Source organism: Solanum verrucosum, unplaced genomic scaffold (assembly GCF_900185275.1).
Source record: "Solanum verrucosum unplaced genomic scaffold, falcon-dt-bn FXZP01000230.1, whole genome shotgun sequence".
NCBI lineage: Eukaryota > Viridiplantae > Streptophyta > Magnoliopsida > Solanales > Solanaceae > Solanum > Solanum verrucosum.
Genome location: NW_026019954.1, coordinates 673,795 through 691,730, shown reverse-complemented (window position 1 = coordinate 691,730; position 17,936 = coordinate 673,795). Strand labels below are relative to the sequence as shown.

General features: G+C 31.2%; 2 protein-coding genes across 2 annotated transcripts in view; both read left to right on the top strand.

The window, feature by feature from the left end:
* LOC125814297 (protein CutA, chloroplastic) overlaps positions 1–17,936 on the top strand; it is a 154,945-nt gene that overhangs the window by 61,367 nt on the left and 75,642 nt on the right. The window lies entirely within an intron of this gene.
* Positions 88–12,310, top strand: LOC125814097 (uncharacterized). Its single transcript, XM_049493552.1, has 26 exons — positions 88–119; positions 2,963–3,121; positions 4,046–4,292; positions 4,367–4,489; positions 4,598–4,700; positions 4,811–4,848; positions 5,003–5,101; positions 5,565–5,651; positions 5,746–5,877; positions 5,966–6,037; positions 6,207–6,328; positions 6,418–6,531; positions 6,639–6,685; positions 6,786–6,846; positions 8,392–8,498; positions 9,401–9,497; positions 9,907–10,153; positions 10,228–10,350; positions 10,460–10,562; positions 10,668–10,705; positions 10,828–10,926; positions 11,185–11,271; positions 11,349–11,480; positions 11,830–11,901; positions 11,990–12,111; positions 12,190–12,310. Exons 1-26 carry the CDS (start codon positions 88–90, stop codon positions 12,305–12,307), a joined length of 2,781 nt encoding a protein of 926 aa, XP_049349509.1. The 3' UTR covers positions 12,308–12,310.

Sequence of the window (17,936 nt, the reverse complement as noted above, 5' to 3'; positions counted from 1 at the left end):
AAAGTAGCTGATAAATATCAAATGTCGAAACTGATAAGTAATTACATGCCTGGATACAAGTGTTAAAAAGTTTGCTAATACGCGAACATGAAGACAGTTTCTTGGTTGAACAAGAGCAGGTCCATAATATTACTAGTTTCTGAAAGCCAAATTTTAATAAGAGGCCTTAATTTATACAATAATGCGCTTGCATAAGTTATTCAATCTGTAATACAGACAAATTTCTATGTTATCAGTATAAGTACTATTTTATTTTTCTGCAGACCTCTAAATCTTTGCACATTCTATGTAGTACTAGAGAGTTCACATTATCTGCTACCATGAAGATAATGTATACTTCAATTATCAATCATCTCCAATTTCAACCTTACATGGTGAATATTGGAATAGTATAATTGACCACATGCGTTTGTCTACAAAGTCATGGGGAGTGTTACAAATTTTAATTATATCGTTGTGGCGGGATGAATAGAATCTCTTCACTTTTAATGAGAGATTTCAAGTAGGTAGCGCTTATACTAGAAATTACTTGCAAATGAATGTTAGATATATATAATAAAAAAATTAATGATACAATCACACAAAATAGGATTTTTCAGCGTTATCTAAAGAAATTTTTTAATAATATCATACAATAAAAAATTAAGTAACGATCAAAATAAACATTATATTTAAATTAATAATAAGCGTAAGCTATCATATGAACTTTTGTATCATTATTATTAATATTCATCTCAAATTCTCTCACAGTTCATAAAACAGGTCCACCTTTATATTAATAGGGGATAAGGGTCTGAAAAATAGCCAACTTTGATCGAATTTGTTGTTGCGATACTAAACTTTCATAAGGACCTATTACCTCCCTAGACTATTTAATACCGTATTTTTTACCCCTGAACTATTTAATAGTGTATTCTAAAGGTATATATGTGCCCACGTGGACACATTACTATTTATAAATTTGCATTATTTTTTATGTCCACGTGGGCAGATATATATGTTTAAAATACGGTATTAAATAGTCTAGGGAGGTAATAGGTCCTCATGAAAGTTTAGTATCGCAACAACAAATCCAACCAAAGTTGAGGTATTTTTCAGACCCTTATCCCTATTAATAGGGAAAAAACTTCGGCTTTGATTCAATACTAGAATTGTTTAAGATTGTATAAGGAGATCAAACTAATCCATCATCATGTGAAAACTCAACATCCCTGCATGTTCAGAGTTAGATATTTATTGTATGAATAATATAAAATCATGTGAGAACTCAATATCCCTGCATGTTCAAAGTTAGATATCTATTGTATGAATAATATAAAATGGACATAGAATATTAAGTAAAATTATAAATTAAAATGAACCTGACTTTACTTATTGTGATAAAGAAATAAATCTTCAATTTTTGAATCCAAAATTTAGCTGTGGTACAATGAAGATTACCTAAAATCATAGGAGGAGGCACATCAATGATTGTGGTGTTAAGCTTTAACAAATAACAAGGTGTATTTTACCAAAAGCAAGAAGTTTATAAACGTAAGCATATATTATATAATATTGAATGACCTAAGTTACTTAATTCAATACGCCAACTAATGAGTTTTTCTTTTATAGAAGATCAAGGATATTCTTGGGTTTCTTTTATATCATAGGGTTGGCATCATGAGTAAGATTTTTTAACAAGGAAAGAGATATATGTTGGCATCCCAACAAATTTAAAATTGCAATTGAAGTAGGACTAATCTCTCATCTCCATTAATATTTTGGTTAAATTTATACAATTGAAAGAGATAAGTACATAGGTGTGTATGAGTTTCTCGTTTTAAAGACAAATGATATTATAATTATCATATTCAAGTTGTTAACTCTAAACAATAAATTCAATTCAGTTAATGTGATTGATTGTTAGTCTAACTGTCAATCTAGAAAAAGGGCTTCTCAATGCTCTAGTGTCTTTACTCCCAACGTAAGAAATAACACTTCACTTGCTATCTATGTGCCTTTCCCCTTCTCACATTTAATTATACGATTTGTCATTCAAATGAATTGTTTTTTTTTTTTTTGTCTTTATAATCAAATGTATACCTAGCAAACAGTAAGTTTTTTAAGGATTCGAGACATAATTTATAAAATGTTATGATGTAAAAATATAAATTTATGCCCCATCCCCAAAAAAAGGCAATTCTTGTTGAGGTTAAAAATTAAAGAGCAACGAGGACAAAAAGTTCAAAATTTCCTCTTCTCACGTGACCCACTAAGCCCATAGCACAACAACTTCAGCCCAAATAAACCATTCTTCTCCAGCTTTTAACCTGTCACCGGTCACACCCCATTCCCGCCAAAGCCTCGCCGGCAAATTTTCCGGCAGCGCGGTTCTCTCTAATTTCTCAACTCCGAACTATATGCATGCACACAATGCTTGAGCATATCCCCTCACTATACACAGAACCGATTAGAAGAAAGGGAAGCGGAAGCGGAATCTCCGGCTTCAGAATGTCTCAAGGCATTCTATTGGAGTTCAAGGTTAAATCCCTTCTGTTCTCAAATTTTTCTTCTTGTACATAATGATTTATATAACGAGCAGATTAACCATCTCCCATTCCAAAAGGGTGGAAAATAGTAATTTATGTGAAAGTCAAAATCAAATTTTTCTGTTATATGGAGACAATTCTTCTGAACCCTAACATCAGGTACTGCAGAAGTGCTCATTCAGATTCATATCGGGAAGTTGACTTGTAGAAGAATATGCCAGAATTGCTGGATCTCCATGAATTCCATGTGCATATTTAATTATCATTTTTTTAAAGTACAGCGTGCCTAAACAGTGCCTGGGCATGAGGACGAGAAGATAGAATATTTTATATTTGATTGCTTTTATCTCTCATAACTAATGTTGACTCCTTATTATATATTCCCAGAGAGTTTGTGAAGAAAGATCTATATGAAGAAAAAAAATGGCCAAAAGAAAGCAAAATCTTGTGCTCTGCTGCAATCAATTTTCACTTCTTTTTCTTCTTCTTCTTGCAGAAGTAATACATATTCCAGAGCGTGTTGAGGCTGTTGGTGCACCTGTTAAGTTTCTTCCAGGATTCCAAGGGCCACTTCCTTTTGAACTTGAAACTGGGTAAGTGTAAAAGCTACTCTTTTTTATGTTTAGTCTTGTTTTTGTTTCTGGAAGTATATAACATTTATACTAAATTGGATGCAGTAAGGAATTATCTTTGTCTGTAGCTACTCAAATAAGTTTAACATTGAAATATAAAAAAGGGAGAGATTGAATTTAAGTTAAATAAAGTTTGTGGAAGTTGGTAGTAGGATTTGTGACATTTGATGATTTGTTAGTGAAAATCAGTATTTCCAGGGGCGGATTTAGGAAGGGGGAAGGGGTGTCACGTGACACTGCTTCGCCAGAAAAAATGGCTAAATCGTATATACGGGTATGAAACAAAAGCAAACATAAAAGGTCTATATAATAAAAGTGACACTGCTTGAACAGTAGAAGCGCGTAGCTTAGGTGGTTTTCTGCTGAAATTCGTTAGGGTAGGTTGCGTTCAATCCTACATAGTCACATTTTTTATGTTTTTTTTTCTTTGACCTTCTTTGTTTAGTGATTATTTGGTATTTTGTTTGTATAAACAAAAATTTAGTATAATATTATCAAGAAAATTAATTTGAATACATTTCATAAAACAAAACTCATGAAAAAATATTATAATGTGTTTTTTATTTTATTTTTTTAGAAAAAATTATAACAATATACATGAATTGTGTTTTATTTGTGCTTTTTTTTAAAAAAAATATGGTTTATATTATTTTATTTATTTTCTCATTTTAAAAGGTGACACCGCTTACGAAAAATTCTATGTACTCCACTTAGTATTTCTCTCTTTTTTTGAGTGCATGATCATGTTAAGATTTGAAGAAGAAGCGACATAGTTACATTCAAACCAGTATTTCAATATTTCGCTTAAAGTGAAATCACTCGTAGCCAAACAAGTATGTGCAAATACTGAAGTTCAGCATTGAATACTAAAGATGTTGTTTTCAGGTACATAGGAGTGGGTGATTCAGATGATGTTCAACTATTCTACTACTTCATTAAGTCTGAGTCTAATCCAAAATCAGACCCTCTTATTTTATGGCTAACTGGAGGCCCTGGCTGCTCTGCTTTATCTGGCCTTTTCTTTGAGATAGGTCCAATAACATTTGAGCCTGTCGAGTACGGTGACTTTAAGCCAGCGGAATATAATGGTAGCTTCCCCTCACTGGTCTTGAATCCCCATACATGGACAAAGGTGAACATATCTGTCAGTCACTAATCTTGGGATATTCATAAACTTGCAGACTAACCAAAATGTTGTTTAATCAGATTGCAAGCTTTATATTCTTAGATCTTCCAGTTGGTACTGGATTTTCCTATGCAAGAACTTCAGAGGCTCGTCAATCAGATGATCTACAAGCTAGTGATCATGCATATCAATTTCTACGCAAGGTAATTAGATCTCTAATTTCAAACTTTTGTGTGATACAGATTCTGAAATCCAATTTCTATCTTCAAATGACTTTTGACGTTTAATTTAATTCATCCATTTCCTTTCAGTGGTTCAATGATCACCCAGAATTCTTAAGAAATTCATTTTATGTGGCTGGGGACTCCTATTCGGGAATAAGTATACCAATCATTTCTCAACTCATAGCAAATGGTAGGATTTTATAATGAAGTGCATTGTTGTTTTCCTCCAAGAACGATTATTTGCTTATTGTTCCATTGGTTGATCATTCACTATTCTGATGATATGATGTGGTAATGCAGGAAATGAGAAGGGACTTGAGCCATTTATTGATCTTAAGGTTTGTCTTTCGTTTTTGTTTAACATTTTTTACGTAATGAGTTCTTTTGTTTTGTATTAGGATATAAGTCATTACACAGTTAGAGACTCCATGAACATCATGAAAGGATAGCTATAGGTGCTCTTAACATTTTGCGTCCTTCAAATGGTTTCAGGGATATTTACTGGGAAATCCGGCTACATTTCATGGTGAATACAATTACAGGATCTCATATGCTCATGGAGTGGGACTTATTTCTGATGAACTTTTTGAGGTATGCATTATCTAATATACATCTTTTTTTATTTTAACTTATATACACATACAATGTTTGTATGGTTTTGATTTGGCATGGAATTTAAGAATATAAACAAGTCTTTTAAATCTTGTGGTCTTAAACTAACGATATGTAGAATGTACCAAAATTCCCTTTAATCTTGTGTTGTTAAACATGCCACGTGGAAATTTAAAACTAAAGAAATCTCAAAAAAGGGAAAGAGACATTCTTTTTTAAACGGACTAAAAAGGGGAAAGTAAGACAAACAAATTCAAACGGAGGAAGTAATAAAAACTTTAAACTGTAAATGCAATTCAACATGTTGTTCAACTTCTTATGTGTAACCTGTAATCATCTTTTCAAGTGTCATTGTAGTGTAAAATATACTTGCACTGTCAAAAGGTATAGAAGTTAAATGCTTTTCTAAGCACTGATGAAATGGATTACTACTCTTGAACAGTCCTTGAAGAGAAACTGTGAAGGAGAGTATTTCGATATACATCCTAGCAACACAAAATGTTGGAATGATAGGCAGACTTATGATCAGGTTTGTGTCTATTAATTCATTTCTCTTGTGCTGCTTCCATCTTATTGCTTGGTTTATTTGACTAAACTTGATATAAGTTGTATGATTTTTATAGATGCTTGGTGGAATTACCAATGCGCACATTTTGGAGCCCAAGTGTGAGTTTGCTTCACCAAGGCCACAAAAATGGATAGGCCAAAGAAGGTCTCTTGATGAAATGCTATATCTTGGACGACTGAGATGTCGAGTAAGAATAACCGGTTCTTATCCCTTGACAATCATCCACTCTTTAGGGAAATTCATATTTTACCTCCTTTCTTTTTTTGTCATGTTAGTTTGACTGGGAAAAGATCTCTTACCATTGGGCTGATGATGACAAAGTTAGAGAGGCACTCCATGTTCGAAGAGTATGTTTTGCTTTTTCATTTTTTCATAAAAGAAGAATTCTAAAGTTTTGGGAGCAACACAGATTAAAGTTGGAATGCATTAGATATTTACCTAAACTAGTAGGTCCTTCAGCGGATCCCACATTAGCTCCAAGAGTTGGTCTCTAACTAGAAATCTTATCCCATGCAGGGCAGTATTGGTAAATGGAAGCGATGTGCTGGGGATGATTTGCCTTACCAAAAGATAATAGGAAACAGCATTCCATATCATGCAAATCTCAGTGTCAAAGGTTATAGGTCCTTAATATACAGGTTGAGTAATTATATCGTAAATCTGTTGCATAATTAATAGACTCTCTGTATGAATTTACTTAACTTACCATACTTATTTCATAAAATAGTGGAGATCATGACACGATGATCCCTTACACATCAACCGAAGCTTGGATAAGATCTCTTAACTACTCTATTGTTGATGATTGGCGACCATGGATTGTTGATGGTCAAGTTGCCGGGTAAGTTCAAAACTAAATGAATGTTCTTTGATTTATGTTTGAAACATGCCTCAACCTGAATTTTTCTTGTCTTCCTTTTTTTCATTCCGTTGTACTCAAACATGCAGGTATACAAGGACATATTCAAATAAAATGACATTTGCCACAGTGAAGGAAAGCAACTATTTGACTTCACTTGTGTTAACTTGTTTTATTCTCTCCTGTTTCTTTAGCAAGTTAACATTTTTGTTGTTGTTGTTGAACTGTTGTGCAGGGAGGAGGACATACAGCTCCAGAGTACAAGCCTGTTGAATGTCTAGCCATGCTGAGGAGATGGTTATCTTATCAGCCTCTCTGATTAATTGAGGAACACATTTCAACCCCTTTGTGAAGCATCCAATATTGAAATTCATTCTATCATTAAGATATTATGTATTTAGAAAAAAAGTGTTGGAACTAATAATAAGCCAAAATGGGTGTTCCATTTGTGTTGTGAGATCTATTTGTTGCCCACAATGTTCTGAGTTTATTGAGCAAGGCACCAAATTAACTTTCTTTCCTTGGCCAAGTTTCATTCAAGTTCTCTCAGAGAAATATTAGTATATATTATTTAATCAATCTTGCACCCCATTCACGATTCTCTCTCTCGTATCTCAACACCAAACTATATGTATACACACAATACACAGAACTGATAAGAATAACGGAAGCCCCGGCATTAGAAAATCTCAAAGCACTCCACAGGAGTTCAAGGTCAAATCCCTTCTGTTCTCAAAAAGAATTTCTTGTACATAATGAGCAGATTCACCATCTCCCATCCCAGAAGGAAAAAGAAAAGAAGAAGATAATAGTGATTTATGGGATAGTAAAAAAAAACAATCTGTTTGTCATGTTATATGGAGACACTTTTGCTGAATCCAAACATCAGGTAAAGTCATTCAATTTTGTTTTATAACTCAAAAGTCACTCAACTATTAATGTTTCACTTAGAAAGTCATTCAACTATTTATATTTCTCTTAGAAAGTCACTCAATCAATTTAAATAATTTTTCATTAAATTTTGTAAAAGTACAAAAAATAATTGAACTATTTTAAAAAAATAAAAAAATGCTTATTTAAATTATTTTGTTGAAATATACTAATATAGTTTTTGTTTTTACCTTTTCTTTTTAAAAAAACAGTAGAAAACCTTTCTTTGCTATTGTACGTTTTTTCAGAAAAATTATAATTAAATAATTGGAGCGGATCAATAAGATAATTAAAATAGATATTTTATTATTTCTTAAAAAATAGTTTAAAATAAAATTTAATGAAAAAATTATTTAAATTGATTGAGTGACTTTCTAGAGTAAATTGAGGAGGAGGTGACAAAAAAGTGTTGAAATTAAAATTGGTGACAAAAAATAATTGACAAGTCAAACTTTTTTTAATTAGTGATTAAGATAATTAAGGTCTGAAATGTAATATTTAAAACTTCTAAACTTTTAAAAATATTCAAAATAAACCCAATTTCTAATTTCAAAATGTTTGAAAATTTTTCCCTCCCTTCTTAAATTTCAAAATTTAAAATCTCTTTCAAGATTTATTTCTCCCTCTTCTTCCATTTTTCTTTCTCTTTCCAAATTTCTTCTTCTTCTTCATTTCTTTTTCTCTTCTTCCATTTACTTGTTCTTTTTTATTGTTGTTATCATTATCGTTGTTGTTCATTATTTTTTATCACGTTTTTTCTTTTTCTCTTGTTGGTCCTATTTCACAAACTAATTTGCTTTAATTTTAAAATTTTTGAAGTTAAAGTCATTTTTTATTTTTATTTTTTAGAAAATCAAGCAATAACTGAAGTTGTCACAATAACTGCTGAAGTTATTGTAGCAACTGTTGAAGTTTTTTTCAGCAAATGCTAAAGTTTGCTCAACAACTGTTGAAGTTTTTTCAGCAGCTGCTCAAGTTTGCTGAAGTTGCTGCAACAACTACAATAATTGTTGTAGCAAGTGAGATAAAAGAGAGGGTGGTAGAGTGGCAAATGAGATGTTGGTGATAACAACGAAGGTGGAGGTGATGGTTGTTGTGACGGCAGAGGTAGAGAAGAAAGAGGTGGCAACAATGGTGGTAAAAGAGAAAAAATAAGAGAGTGATGGCAATAGAGGAAGAACTGATGGTTGTGGTAGAGGAGGAAGTGGTGACAGCGACGGTTACAATGACAAAAGGAGAGGGGATGACAGTGACAAAAGGGTGGAGAGAAGGGAGGGTGTGAAATGAGAGAAAATAGGGGTTTTATGTAAATAATAAAACTTGAGGGTTTTAAATTAGTGTCATTAGCACTAATTATAAAATTGTCACATCTACTCAATAATTAAAACTTTTGTCACTTTTTCTTCATTTTGAAACTCTTTTGTCACCCTTAATTCATTAGCCCGACTTTCTAAGTAAAATACAAATAGTTGGGTGACCTTCTAAGTGTAACATCAATAGTTAAATGATTTTTGAGTTATAAAACAAAATTAAGTGACTTTTTAAATGAACTATTCAAAGTTGAATGAACATCTGAGATATTAACTCAGCAGAAGAGTTCATTCAGATTCATATGGGAAGTTGACTTGTAGAAAAATATACCAGAATTGCTGGATCTCCATGAACTCCATTTGCATATTTAATTAGTACAATTTGTAAGTTACAATGTGCATAAGCATGGCCTGGAGCCATGAGGACTACAAGTCAGAATATTTTTTCTATTTTATTGGTTTTGTCTCTCATATTTAATGTTGACTCATTATTATATATTTTCAGAGAGTTTGTGAAGAAAGCTCTCTATGACAAAAAGCAATGGCCGAAGGAAAGAGAAGTCTTATGCTTTGCTGCAATCTGTTTTCAGTTCTGCTTCTTCTTCTTGCAGAAGTACTTCATTTTCCAGAGTGTGTTGAGGCTGCAGGTTCACCTGTTAAGTTTCTTCCAGGATTCCAAGGGCCACTTCCTTTTGAACTTGAAACTGGGTAAGTGTAAAAGTTATTACTTCTTTGATGTTTAGTCTTGTTTTTAAAAAGTTTGTGGAAGTTGGTAGTCGTATTTGTGAAATTTGATGATTTGTTAGTGAAAATCAGTTTTTTGCTCTTTCGTTGAGTGCACGATCATGGCAGGACTCAAAAGAAGAATCCCCAGCTAACTCCGTGTCAGCAGTAAGCTGGGGTGGGGTGAGGGGTTTCGTTGGAATGACTGGGCGTACAGTCAAAGCCGCCAAAAACTGGCGGAATGCTCTCGGAGGAGAGTGAAATTTCGTGTGTAAAATACCTATTCGAACCAGTATTTCAATATTTCACAAAAGTGAAAACACTCGTAGCTAAACAAGTATGTACAAATACTGAAGTTCAGCATTCAATATTAAGTATAGGGTGGTGTTTTCAGGTACATAGGAGTGGGTGATTCAGATGATGTGCAACTATTCTACTACTTCATTAAGTCTGAGTCTAATCCAAAATCAGACCCTCTTATTTTATGGCTAACTGGAGGCCCTGGCTGCTCTGCTTTATCTGGCCTTCTCTTTGAGATAGGTCCAATAACATTTGAGCCTGTCGAGTACGGTGCTTTTAAGCCAGCAGAATATAATGGTAGCTTCCCCTCGCTGGTCTTGAATCCCCATACATGGACAAAGGTGAACATATCTGTCAGTCACTAATCTTGGGATATTCATAAACTTGCAGACTAACTAAAATGTTGTTTAATCAGATTGCAAGCTTTATATTCTTAGATCTTCCAGTTGGTACTGGTTTTTCCTATGCAAGAACTTCAGCGGCTCGCCAATCAGATGATCTACAAGCTAGTGATCATGCATATCAATTTCTTCAGAAGGTAATTAAATCCCTGAACCTCATACTTTTCATGTCCAACAAATTATGGAATCAAATTTCCATGTTCAAATGGCTTTGCCGTTACACTTAATTCATCCATTTCTTTTCAGTGGTTCAATGATCACCCAAAATTCTTAAGAAATCCGTTTTATGTGGCTGGGGACTCCTATTCTGGAATATCCATACCAATCATTTCTCAACTCATAGCAAATGGTAGGAATTCAAATGAAGTGCACCTTTGTTTTCCCCCCAAGAACGTCATTTGCTTGTTCTCCCCTTGTCTAATCATTCACCATTTGCGATGATGTGGTAATGCAGGAAATGAAAAGGGACTTGAGCCTTTTATTAATCTTAAGGTTCGTCTTTTCTTTTTTGTTATGTTTTTACATAATGAGTTCTTTTGTTTTATATCCATAAACTGATGAAAGAATATAGCTATAGGTGCTCTTAACATTTTGTATCCTTCAAATGGTTTCAGGGATATTTTCTGGGAAATCCATCGACATTTCAAGGTGAATTCAACTACAGGATCCCATATGCTCATGGAATGGGACTTATTTCTGATGAACTTTTTGAGGTTTGCATTATCTAAATAGAAACTTTTTTTTCTATTCAACTTTTATACGCTAACAACGTAATAAAACACACTGTAAATGCAATTCAACATGTTACAATAGGTTACTTGCCTTATTTTTCAGGTTACTAATTCAACTTATTATGAGTAATTCATTACATGTAATTTTCTTGTAAATGACATGATAATGTAAAAAAGATTTTTTTATAAGCATTTGCTTCACACATTAACTGATTGAATGGCTTATTACTCTTGTACTAGTCCTTGAAGAGAAATTGTAAAGGAGAGTATTTTGATATACATCTTAGCAACACACAATGTTTGAATGATCGTCAGACTTATGATCAGGTTCGTGTCTGTGCTGCCTCCATCTTATGGTTGTTTTTTCGACTAAGCTTGATATCAGTATGCTGTGACTTTTATAGATGGTAGAAGGACTTGAACCTGGGCAAATTTTGGAGCCCAACTGTGAGTTTGGTTCACTGAGGCCACAAAAATGGTTTGGCGAAAGAAGGTCTCTAGATGAGATGCTATATGCTGGACGACTAAGATGTCGAGTAAGAATAACTGGTTCCTATTCTGTTGAAAGTCATCCACTCTTTAGCGAATATACCTACCCCTCTCTTTGTTCTCAAAAAAAATTGGTATCTTAACCATATCAGTTAAGAGTTACAGATGAAAGTAACCATACAGATCACTTAAGTATAGTTAACTGACAAAAGCTTATATACACAGTACAAAACTTCCATTGATGTAAACAGAGAGCACGCATAAGTTTTCCCCCTCTTTCCAATGCTAACCGTAGCTGGAATAAGGAAAAAATGGATATCTATTATGATCTATGCACTTCATTGTGTGCATACCAAAACTTCATACTTTTACATATTTCTTTTTTTGTCATGCTAGTTTGACTGGGAAAAGCTCTCCTACCATTGGGCTGATGATGACAGAGTCAGAGAGGCCCTCCATGTTCGAACAGTATGTATCATTTTTTTTCTTCATCAAATGAGAAACATATCTAAATTTGGAAGCAATAAAAAAGAAACATGAATTTTATCCCATGCAGGGTAGTATTGGAAAATGGAAGCGATGCGCTGAGGATGATTTGCCTTTCGAAAAGATAGTACATAGCAGCATTCCATATCATGCAAATCTCAGTGTCAAAGGTTATAGGTCCTTAATATACAGGTTGAGTACTTATTAGATCTTTTGTCTTATAAGTTATGAAATTTGTTCCATAAATGTATTTTTTTATATGTGAAACAGTGGTGATCATGACATGATGATCCCTTATATATCAACCAAAGATTGGATAAGATCTCTTAACTACTCTATTGTTGATGATTGGCGACCATGGATTGTTGATAGTCAAGTTGCAGGGTAAGTTCAAAACTTAATGAAAGCTCGTTGATCGTGTTTGAAACATGCCTTAACCTGATCTTTTCTCGTCTTTTCTTTGTGTTTCGTTGTACTAAAACATGCAGGTATACAAGAACATATTCAAATAAAATGACATTTGCCACAGTGAAGGAAAGCAACTATTTGACTTGTATTAACTAGTTTCATTTTCTCCTGTTTCTTTAGCAAGTTTACATTTTTTGTTGTTGTTGTTGAACTGTTGTGCAGGGAGGAGGACATACAGCTCCAGAGTACAAGCCTGTTGAATGTCTGGCCATGCTGAGAAGATGGTTATCTTATCAGCCTCTCTGATCAAAAGTAGCTGATAAATATCAAATGTCGAAACTGATAAGTAATTACATGTTTGGATACAAGTGTTTAAAAGTTTGCTAATACGCGAACATGAAGACAGTTTCTTGGTTGAACAAGAGCAGGTCCATAATATTACTAGTTTCTGAAAGCCAAATTTTAATAAGAGGCCTTAATTTATACAATAAAACACTTGCATAAGTTATTCAATCTGTAATACAGACAAATTTCTATGTTATCAGTATAAGTACTATTTTATTTTTCTGCAGACCTCTAAATCTTTGCACATTCTGTGTAGATATTTCATTCACGTGCTCTTGTATTCCCCTCGAAAAAGTAAACAAAATAAATACTAACTAGTACATGTTTTTTAAATTTCACATTATCTGCTACAATGAAGACAATGTATACTTTAATTATCAATCATCTCCAATTTCAACCTTACATGGTGAATATTTGAAATAGTATAATTTATTTATTTTTCAGGGGAATAGTATAATTGACCACATGCGTTTGTCTACAAAGTTATGGGAAGGAATTTCTCATGTTACAACTTTTAATTTCTATTGTTATCTCGGATAGGTACCACTTTCACTTTTAGTGAGTTTTGTGAACTCGATAAACACAAATATACTAGAAATTACTTCCTGATGAACATTAAATATATATTCGTTGACTATTATTTTAGCGATCGACTATATATATAGTATAAAATTGCATTAAAAACAAGCATTTCATTGATATTATTGAATTTATGGAATCATTACAAAACCCTATCTAAGCAAGTGTACAATCAAACCACCTACTGATCAGTATATATAACTAATTAGTCCATAGACTTTAAATGAACTTCTTCTTATTGTTTGTCAAAATTAGGGAAAATTAATTGATAGGACAACCCACTTTTTGCCCACTATTTTATGTTTTATACACATGCTTAGTTATTTATTCCTAACAAAGTAAGAAGAAAGCAATTTTTTTTTAATTGTGCATGTGCTAAGTGGCAGAAGATATTTGTTTTCTTATATATTCTTAATTTCAGTCTCTGCATGCTTTTACTTTATCACCATGTCATTTACTGCTTAAAAAAGGTGGAGTTAGTGAGTTTGGACGAACTCGATAGCTTTTTCGTAGATCATGTATTTGTATTAGAAAATTAAATTTTAAAAAAATAAAATATATATATATGTAAACCCCTTAACAAAATTAATGATAGCTTAGTAAAACTTCAAACTTTCTAATTTTGGCTCCACCTCTTACTACCGCTATATATTCTTTTAGAAGAAGAAGGGGCCAGTTAAGGTCCCTCCACTTCTCTGACATATATATCATCACTCTCTTTGTCTTGGCTCATGAGGAGCTACCCTTTATTGCACTTGCCATTATTGATTTCTTGTTCATGATGTATACCACATACAAATAGACCATGCCAAGTATATGTTCATCTTTTATAAATGAATATGTAGAAAGTATTTGAGAATATCTCTGAACTTAACGTAAATTATCAGTTTCGTCCTTTAATTACTAACAGTCTAAAAACATTCTTTTACTTGACTAACTAAACTTAGATTCACCCTCGATTTGTCACATGACATAGTAAGTAGTCTCAAACTCTTGTAGGAGCATGAAACTCTTAATAAAATGTTGAGAAAAGTATTAAAAACACCCTTAAACTTAACGATAATTTAGGAGTGTATTTCATTCATGTTGTAAGATCGGGGGTGTATTTACGTTCAGTTACTCAAGTAAAGGGGTGTTTTAAAGACTCTCAATAGTTCGGGGATGAAACTAATAATTTGCGCCGAATTTAAGGGTGTTTTCAATATTTACAACACAACAGGAGCCTACTACATGTGTTTAAAATGTAAAAGGCTCACTTGAGATGTCTAAGTGAAAAATCGTGTCAATTTTAGATGTTCACCGATAATTTCTGCCAAAATATATCTACTCTTTCTCTGGATATAATATACACATTATTCAAATATATCTTCTTGGTAAGGAAATCCTATTTAATGTACCCAACTCAAAATACTTGTTATATTTCTCAAGCATAATTTGTTATCTGATTGCATATGAGTTCAGTAGGTATATATTTATTTTCAATCAAATTTCTATAATGTTCTTTATATATATATATATATATATATATATAAATTATTTGTTATATGTCGCATAATAGAAAAAATAATAATGATCTAATATGGTGATTGCCAACCTTCATTTATAATTTTATAATAATATCATCAAGGCATTCCAACATTGATTTATCAATCATAGTATATCAAGCCATGGCAATAACTAACATTTAACCTTTGTACACCATATAATTTTCTGGTGAAGGATGTATACCAGACACCCTTCACCTAAGATGGCTCCGCCCTTGATATCAAGCTCACATTGTAATAAAAAATTCAGGTTATAACAATAAATTAAGTTTCTTAATTGTGAGACGTTGAAATCACATCAACCATACTTTGCTGAGTCTATTATCTTTTTAAGTTAAATTTAAGTTCTTTTGACATAAGTTTATCATGTCGGATGCAAACCATATAAACTTTTTTTAGCAATTTAATTCCGATGCCATTTTAATATTAAATCAATTCCAAATGAGCTTATATATACCAATAACATTGTAATAGATGTATCAATAATTAATCTGGTTAATATTAAGTTTCATTTTTCATCTACTTAGGTGATAAATACTTTAATAGATGTATCAATAATCAATCTGGTTAATATTAGTAATAACCTTGTCAATGAGAAGCTAATTTAATCACCACTATTCTATTAAAAAAAATTATCAATCCATTTATTGGGGGAAAAAAAATCTCAAATGTTGCACAAATTACACTAAATAAATTAGTATTGAGTTGGAAAATTCTATTAATTTGTTCCCTTTTGTTATATTTTTTTTCCTGAAAAAGATATATATTCTAAAAACAAATTTTTTAACTTTCTACATATTACATAAATGATTATTCTCCAATATTTTGTATAGTGTTTTCATAATTAGTGCAGGTACATCAGGCATTGATTTAGGAAGTGTGTGTCTCCATCAATATTGAAGTCAAAAAAAGCAAAGGAAAAGGTCTTCTTCTGCCAACATTTAGGTATCATTGACATTCTTAAAAAAAATTGACTTTTGTAGTATATATGTATAATATATATATATATATATTTTTAAAATAATAATAATAAATAAATTAAAATTAGCTATCGCATTATGTTATTGTGTTAACAAATTTAGGCCAACTATGTATAAATGCAGACATAGTGTATTCCTCTTGAATTGGACTCTCGTGTGATTATATTTATCAACGAGTTATTAGTAGTTCTAAGTTTAATCTATAATGTTGTTACACAAACTTCAAGAAATAATTTAAAATCCTTAATATGAGATTATTTTGCTAAATTATCATCGTTTTCTCTTTTAAACGTTTCACTCAATAAATACTTCACAAATTAAAATAACATAATGGTGAATATAGATAGAGGAAAGTGTTGAGTATTTTCATTTATTCAGTTATTTATTATTAATATTGATAATAATAATAATAATAATAATAATAATAATAATAATAATAATAATGATGATGATGCAAGGAATTAAAGAAGATATTTGATACATGCACTCATGTCTCACAATAAAGTATGTCATAAGTATAATTGGAATGATTAAAATATAGAAGAAAAGGTACACGAAGCATATATATATAGACTATAATATAGTATGTTGTAAGAGGTATCATTATTTATTTTTTGAAATGATTAAAATAATTTTTAAAAATACCCTACTTGATTTTTTAAATTATGAATTATAATGAAATAGTGGATGGTGTGGCCAACATTATCAAATACGATGAAATGCGTTACTTAGAAGTAGTATAGGTTGGCCACCTTTCATTTTCTTTATTTAATTTATAATATTTTGATTAATTAAAGAAATAAATATTAGTTCAACCTTGGTAAAAAATATCCAAAAATATATTCATGTTTCCCACCAGAAAGAAATTGATTGATCAATATCTAGATCAAACAAATTAAATCAACCAAATCAAGAAAGGAATAATAAGAAATTTAAAATATTTAAACTCTTTTTTTTGTCTGAAAAATAGTTAAAATAAATTAATTATTCTTGAAAAACAATTATTGTGTTCATTTAAAGCTCATCAAGGAAAATAATTAATGAAATTAAAGTGAATACAACCAAATTTTGTACAGTATTAACAAATTTTGATGGATGTGGCTTTATTTGATGTACTAATTTAGGAGTATGTTCGTTGGGACACTTAAATGACTTTGCATTATTTGTATTAGAAGTACATAATTTTGGGTGGATTTCAAAATTTAAGTTCTATATGTAATTATAAAAGTTTTTAGTATTGAATTTATTATATTTATAAATTATAAACTCAATCTATTTGATTTTTATTACTATAATTTTAATAAATTCACACATAAAGTTATGCCCCACATGAAAAATATTTATTCGGTTAAATATGATATCGCGACACTATATTCACTTATAACCTTGATCACATGAAAAAAAGAAACAATTTAAGAGTAAATTAAAGGTTTTATGTATTACCACTTTAAAAAAGGTTTGTTTAGTATTATTTTAATTATTTATTGCGTATATTTCTTTCGTTCCAAAATACTTATCATGTTTATCTTCAAGAGTCAAACTACACAAATATTCATTAATATTTTTAGATGTATCTTTTTTTTATTAGATACAAGGAGTGATTTCTTTTGAGTTAGTTCATGGGAAGAGGCAATAATTTGATTGCAATAATATAATAAATGACTCTTAACGAGACCATATGCCCTCTAACTGCCAATATTAATTATAGCAGTTAATGGTCACTATGTTAGATAAATTAGATTTATCTCGAGAGCCAAATTACATCAATATTGATTGATATTTTTAATTATAGTTTTTACCATATTATTATGCAAATAATTATAACTTTTAGTATTTTTCATGATATCTAAATTTTAATTTTAAAATGTTATTGCAATAAAATAGACAAACTCAATTGAGATAACGAAAAAAATATATAAATCACAATAATAACACGATACAAGGACAATATTACAAAAGATTAATGAACAAAACAACTACAAGTTATTAGTCCATAGTATCTCGTTCTAAACTTGTAAGCAATAGTATTATTTGTTAAACTATGTCAATTGCTTTTAATTGTAATTGCACGTTTATACTAATTAAGTATAAGATTCTAATTTAATCGAAAAACTTTCATTTTTCACTTTTCACACGCACAAAAACAAGAAAAAACAAACAA

Excerpts from the sequence above, each read along its gene's own strand:
- LOC125814097 (XM_049493552.1), top strand. The coding sequence starts at position 88 with ATGAAGACAGTTTCTTGGTTGAACAAGAGCAG. Across the intron at positions 10,154-10,227 it reads ATCCCCATACATGGACAAAG|ATTGCAAGCTTTATATTCTT; the intron begins GTGAACATATCT and ends TTGTTTAATCAG. Across the intron at positions 10,706-10,827 it reads AGCCTTTTATTAATCTTAAG|GGATATTTTCTGGGAAATCC; the intron begins GTTCGTCTTTTC and ends AAATGGTTTCAG.